The 673-nt window shown below is 68.4% G+C and overlaps 1 protein-coding gene across 1 annotated transcript; it reads left to right on the plus strand.

Moving 5' to 3' along the window:
- LOC111828175 (keratin-associated protein 12-2) lies at positions 1-673 on the plus strand. Its single transcript, XM_023763577.1, is given in 2 exon segments — positions 1-57; positions 146-673. Coding segments are annotated over 2 exon segments (585 nt in total).

Genomic DNA, 673 nt, shown 5'->3' on the forward strand with positions numbered 1-673 from the left:
ATGTGCCACACCAGCTGCCACACAGGCGGCCAGGCTGGCTGCTGCTCGCCCAGCCTTGCCAGTCCTCCATCTGCCTGCCCGTGAGCTGCAGGCCCACCGTGTGCACGGCCCCTTCCTGCCAGTCCTCCGTGTGCCTGCCCGTGAGCTGCAGGCCCACCGTGTGCCCCCTTCCTGCCAGTCCTCCATGTGCCTGCCCGTGAGCTGCAGGCCCACCGTGTGCACGGCCCCTTCCTGCCAGTCCTCCATGTGCCTGCCCGTGAGCTGCAGGCCCACCGTGTGCACGGCCCCTTCCTGACAGTCCTCCATGTGCCTGCCCGTGAGCTGCAGGCCCACCGTGTGCACGGCCCCTTCCTGCCAGTCCTCCATCTGCCTGCCCGTGAGCTGCAGGCCCACCGTGTGCACGGCCCGTTCCTGCCAGTCCTCCGTGTGCCTGCCCGTGAGCTGCAGGCCAGCTGTGTATGTACCCGTGAGCTGCCAGGCGCCCTGCTGGCCTGTGAGCTGCAAACCCATGGTGTGCATGGCTCCCTCCTGCCAGTCCTCCGTGTGCCTGCCCGTGAGCTGCAAGCCCGTTGTGTGTGTGGCCTCCTCCTGCCAGTCCTCTGGGTGCATCCAGCCCTCCTGCCCCACCCTGGTCTGCAGACCCATCTCCTGTGGCACCCCTTCCTGCTGCTGA

Source organism: Myotis lucifugus, unplaced genomic scaffold (assembly GCF_000147115.1).
Source record: "Myotis lucifugus unplaced genomic scaffold, Myoluc2.0 scaffold_291, whole genome shotgun sequence".
In the NCBI taxonomy this organism is placed as follows: Eukaryota; Metazoa; Chordata; class Mammalia; order Chiroptera; family Vespertilionidae; genus Myotis; species Myotis lucifugus.